At 37.1% G+C, this 5550-nt stretch overlaps 1 protein-coding gene across 1 annotated transcript in view; it reads right to left on the bottom strand.

Moving 5' to 3' along the window:
- The window catches only part of LOC116139249 (DExH-box ATP-dependent RNA helicase DExH3), a 25727-nt gene extending 20412 nt beyond the window's left edge, over nt 1-5315 (bottom strand). The window contains exons 1-4 of the mRNA XM_031424921.1: nt 5079-5315; nt 4060-4214; nt 3827-3914; nt 3474-3710 (exon numbers count right to left, since the gene is read on the bottom strand). Coding sequence (XP_031280781.1) covers nt 3474-3710; nt 3827-3914; nt 4060-4214; nt 5079-5309 — 711 coding nt within the window. The 5' untranslated portion in view covers nt 5310-5315. The remainder of the gene's footprint in view (nt 1-3473; nt 3711-3826; nt 3915-4059; nt 4215-5078) is intronic.
- Nucleotides 5316-5550: the final 235 nt, after the last annotated feature.

Below are 5550 nucleotides of genomic sequence, written 5' to 3'. Positions count from 1 at the left end.
CCAAGTGAGCATTATTTGTGAGTCACCCTGGAGAGTGGCATTTTTTTCTCACCGCCTGCCTAGGAAGAAGCCCCTCTTGCCGATCGACCATTCCCTGAAGTCCAGTCACCGGAGGAGCAGCGCGTGAGCACCACCTTTTCATCTGCGGCAGTATTCACACGCCGGCGCGTGTGACAAAGGACAGTGCTCCGATCACCCTTCCCGGCTTCGTCTTGATATTTCCAACAAGTCTGTGTGATTAGTTCCTCAATATCTCAGCCAGGTCAGATCAGTTTTGTTGATTTCTGTTGGTATCAGATTTCGTTCTTTGAAGAGTTTTGTTGGCTATTTGTGTTAAGGTCAGTTTGTTGATTTTCATCTGTAAGTTGTGTTGGCTATTTGTGTTGAGATCAATTTTTCGTCTTCTTACCATGGCTAATAAGCCTATAACTGATATGGTTCCTGTAATGTCAAAAATTACGGAACATAAGCTTAATGGATCTAATAACTATTTTGATTGGAGTAAAACAATTCGTCTTTACCTGCGAAGCATTGGTAAAAATGATCATCTCACAAAAGATTCGTCTGAAGACGATTCAAAGCAAACATGGTTGAGAGAGGATGCTCGGTTGTTCTTGCAGATACGGAACTCCATCAACAGTGAGCTACTTGGTTTAATTAATCATTATGAATATATGAAAGAATTGATGGACTATCTAGATTTTTTGTATTCTGGGAAAGGGAATGTTTCTCGTATTTTTGATGTATGCAAAGCCTTTTATCAAGCTGAGAAACAAGATAGGTCTCTTACGGCCTATTTTATGGACTTTAAAAGGATATATGAAGAACATAACGTCCTTTTACCGGTGAGTGCTAATGTGAAAGTTCAACAAGAGAAAATGGCGGTTATGAGTTTCCTAGCTGGACTACCTTTTGAGTTTGAATCTGCTAAATCTCAGGTTCTCGCCAGTTCTGAGATCACCTCCCTCCAAGACATATTTACTAGGGTTTTTCGTACAGAAAGCACTCCATCTGTTCAATCGAGTAGTGCTCTTGTAAGTCAGAATCATGACACTGGGCGTTCATATAACAGAAGCAATAATAGAGGAGGGGGTTCGAATAATCGTGATAATAGGAGTCAGGAGTCAGGAGGGATTTTGTGCTACTACTGTCATGAACCCGGTCATACAAAGCGCACGTGTAGAAAGTTGCAAAATAAGGCCCAGAAAACTCAGTTAGCTCATGTTGCTGCTACTGATACTTCTGAGAAGACGGTTATGATTTCGGTTGATGAGTTTGCCAAGTTTTCTCAGTATCAAGAATCATTGAAGTCCTCATCTACTTCCGTCACTGCTCTCGCCGAGTCAGGTAAACCAAATACATATCTTATTTCTTCATCCTCCAAATGGGTCATTGATTCTAGTGCCATAGATCATATGACAGATAATCCTAGTATTTTTTCAACATATCAGTCACATAATTCCTTGTCTAATGTTAAAGTAAATCCTAATGAGTCAGTGACTAGGCTTAAAGCTCGTCTTGTAGCTAAAAGCTATGCTCAAACTTATGGAGTGGATTATTCTGACACTTTTTCCCCTATGGCTAAATTGACTTATGTTCGCTTATTTCTCTCTATGGCGGCTACTCATTCTTAGCCATTACATCAGTTAGACATAAAAAATGTCTTTTTACATGGTGACCTTCAGGAAGAAGTCTATATGGAGCAACCACCTGGGTTTGTTGCTCAGGGGGAGTATGGGAAAGTTTATCATCTTCGCAAATCGTTGTATGGTTTGAAACAAAGTCCACGTGCTTTGTTTGGAAAGTTCAGTCAGGTAGTTAAAAAGTTCGGAATGACAAAGAGCAAGTTTGATCACTCAGTCTTTTACAAACAATCAACAGTTGACATTATTCTTCTTGTCGTATATGTTGACGACATTATCATCATTGGGAGTGACACTACAGGGATTTCATTATTTAAGTCATTTCTTCACACCTAGTTTCATACAAAAGATTTAGGAGTGTTGAAGTATTTCTTGGGGGTTGAGGTAACAAGGAGCAAGAAAGACATCTTCCTTTCTCAAAGAAAATATGTATTTAACTTATTAACTGAGACAGAAAAATTGAGTGCTAAGTCATGCAGTACGCCAATGTTTCCTAATTCGCAACTTACCAAAGATGGTGAACTGTTTGAAGATCATGAGAGGTATAGAAAACTGCTTAGAAAGTTGAACTATTTAACAATCACTCGTCCTGATATTGCATACCCTGTCAGTGTAGTAAGTCAATTCATGTCTTTTCTTACAGTTGACCATTGGGCAGCTTTAGAACAAATTCTGTGTTATTTGAAAAGAGCTCCAGGACGTGGTATTTTGTACGGAAATCATGGACATAATAATATTGAGTGCTTCTCTAATGCAGATTGGGCGGGTTCCAAAATAGATAGGAGATTCACTACGGGCTACTGTGTTTTTGTTGGTGGAAATTTGGTCTCATGGAAAAGTAAGAAGCAAACTGTTGTGTCTCGATCTAGTGCAGAATCGGAATATAGGGCTATGACCCAGTCTGTGTGTGAGGTAATATGGATATATCAGTTTTTGACTGAAATTGGTCTTATGACCTCTTTGCCAGCGAAATTGTGGTGTGATAACCAAGCCGCTCTTCATATTGCTTCTAATCCCGTATTTCATGAATAAACTAAGCACATTTGAATTGACTGTCATTTCATTCGTGAGAAAATACAGTAAGATTTAATCTCTATAGGATATGTGAAGACTGGAGAGCAACTAGGAGATGTTTTCACTAAAGCTTTGAATGGGGTTCGGATTGATTATATTTGTAACGAGCTGGGCATGATTAACATCTATGCTCCATCTTGAGGGGGAGTGTTGTAGATAATCATGCAAAATCTTACAGTATTGCATGATTAAGTGTATAAATCTATAATAGGATATTAGGATTGTAATCAATATATATTAGGAACAAATCTGTAAAATAGGAAGTTAGATTATTCATTTCCTAGATTAGATTATTTGTTTCCTAGATTAGTTCTTTATTTTCCTATATATTGATGTATAATTTATCAATACAATATAAGAAAATTACAATCAGTTCTCTGTTTGTAACATTCTTAAATAAAAGGAATAGGATACAAAAATTATAATAAATATAAAGAGTTAATACTAGGTTTTTTTCAAAAAATTCTGTAAAACAATTGTAACTTCTGGAGAGTGTTCATATTTAAGACTTTTGTGAACATATATCTACTGTAACCAACTATAGCCATTTTTTCTTTTACTTCTATCTTGGAGAAAAGAAAAAACAAATAATTCGCAACATCTATAAAAATTAAAGTGGTCATAAGTGGTCACAAAGAAAAAAGTTGCTACAGCTAAGTATCTTAAGCTGAAAAAATGACAAAAGAAGTTCAATGTGTCATATGGCGCCACAAACGAAATATTACACGCTGCACATAAAAGTAACCAGAACCATACCTGCCAAGCTCTTTGCATATTTCGCATTTGCAAACTCCTCCTTAGAAGAACCTTCTCCATAACAGACCGATCGAGGAAAGAATCTGGATTTTCATCCAGATTCACATCTTCAACCCGATCAATGGACTTCAATTCATCTGAACTCTCAGTAACCTTTCCGGAACTTAACTGAATTCTATCAAGGTGCTCCTGCAGGAGACCTTCGACTCTCCTCTGCAAGCTTAGGGGGATCACAACCTACACAAATGAAGCATCAAAAAGTCAACTCTTCAGATACAGAAAAAAAAAAGGAAAAAGAAAAACCCTTCGCAATATAGAACTGAAAGCTTTCAAGACCTTCCAGAAACCATTACCTCCCTTTGTGGCCGCCTATCATCCAAATCCGGCCGGTAATTAGCAAGAGGAACCTTGCTCGCAACTACTACTTTTCCATAAATTTGACTGTCACAGCAACAAATAATATGTAAGGTGAAATAACATACAATCACTCAGTGATCAAGACACATAAATTATCATCTCTACCGGTTGACAAAATACTGAAAAAGAGAGAGAGAAAAAAAAAAAAAGGCATATGGCAGTTATGTACCTGTAAAGCCCCATCCTTTTAGCAAGATTTGAGATCTGCTCATAATCTCTTCTATCTCTTTTATCTCTGGAGATGATCTCTTGGTCAGTTTCGTTGCGTAACAACACACTGAGTTTCCATTTCCACTCGTCAATATTGGCCACCGTTGATGACGCCTATGATCAAATACTAGAAATTAGGATCAAACCTTTCCCATAGTCATTTACACCAAACTTTGGTAAGGTAAAAGGAAAAGGAACCAACTTCAATGCAGTTAAACTCCCACCTTCCGTTAAAAAAATAAAATAAAATTTATCTCCCCTGAGTCACACCAAAATTCTTTTTATTGATCACGTGTAGTATCCATAAAATATTTGATGTCTTACATGCCTAATTGAACTATTTGACATAGCTTAGCAGAGTTTTACATTTTCCAAAAAAGTACAGAGACCAAACGTGCTAGGAAAAATCTAACTGAACACACCCATCAGCTTCGGCAAAAACCAAAGCAAGCCTCACAAGTTTTGAAATTCATCCAAAACTAAGCTTTCCCTAAAATCATTGGAGAATTTTCTCGAAATTTCATGTACTTATCACAAGCCTAATCTGCAAGAGAGATTCTAAATCCCATCATGAAATTCTTTAGGAATTTCTTCCATAAAATTTAATCAAAACCTCCTTTTCTCCACCTATTTTCCAAACCAGGTCGGCCATTTCAAACTTCTAGTTACACAATACATACTCTCACTTTCTCAGCACCCAAACAGATTTAGACCAGATATCGCAGAGACAAAAATTGTCAATAAAGTTAAATTTGTTCTTCTTATTCCAATTTCACAAACTCAACAAAGAAGCCATAAACAATTAAAACAAGTTTTATAAAAAATATGATAATCCTCCACTACAAGTAAAGTCTCTCTATTTTCAAATCACGCAAATTGGCCAATTCAAAACTCTAATAACAATAGATATTTCCCTTGTTCTTACTTCAAAATGAAACTGAAAACAAAAATTAAACAAAGACCCGGAACAGAAAATACCTGATGGGTTTCATAGTCACACTCGTACTCGTCGTCGGAGAACTGCTCGGCAGCGTAGCCGCAGAAGCCACGGCGTCGTTTTGGTGCAGAAAGTGGAAGTAGCGCAAGTAAGTTAAACAAGGCGTTGGCGTTCGGCCTAGAAGGAGAGCAGTGAAGTAAGTGACGATTGGTGGGGTTAGAGAGTGAGCGTATAGAGCCCGAGAGTAAAGCTCTGAGCCTGTAGTTGTGCATATTATGTTGCGGGCATGGCGCCTCCGGCCGTTGGTTTACACAGACGCACGGGCCAGTTTATTAAAAAGACATTTGGAGTTAAAATTTAATTAAAAGACTATGGCTCCGTTTGATTCATTATTCTAATAGTTTTTAAAATAATCTTTCGAAAAAAATTAAATTGGATGGGTATTATGATGTAAGATTTGAAAATTAATAAAAATATCTCTTATGTTTATTTATTTACTAAACACCCCTATAA

Source organism: Pistacia vera, unplaced genomic scaffold (assembly GCF_008641045.1).
Source record: "Pistacia vera cultivar Batoury unplaced genomic scaffold, PisVer_v2 Contig35, whole genome shotgun sequence".
Lineage (NCBI taxonomy): Eukaryota > Viridiplantae > Streptophyta > Magnoliopsida > Sapindales > Anacardiaceae > Pistacia > Pistacia vera.
This window is presented reverse-complemented; position numbering and strand designations above follow the sequence as displayed.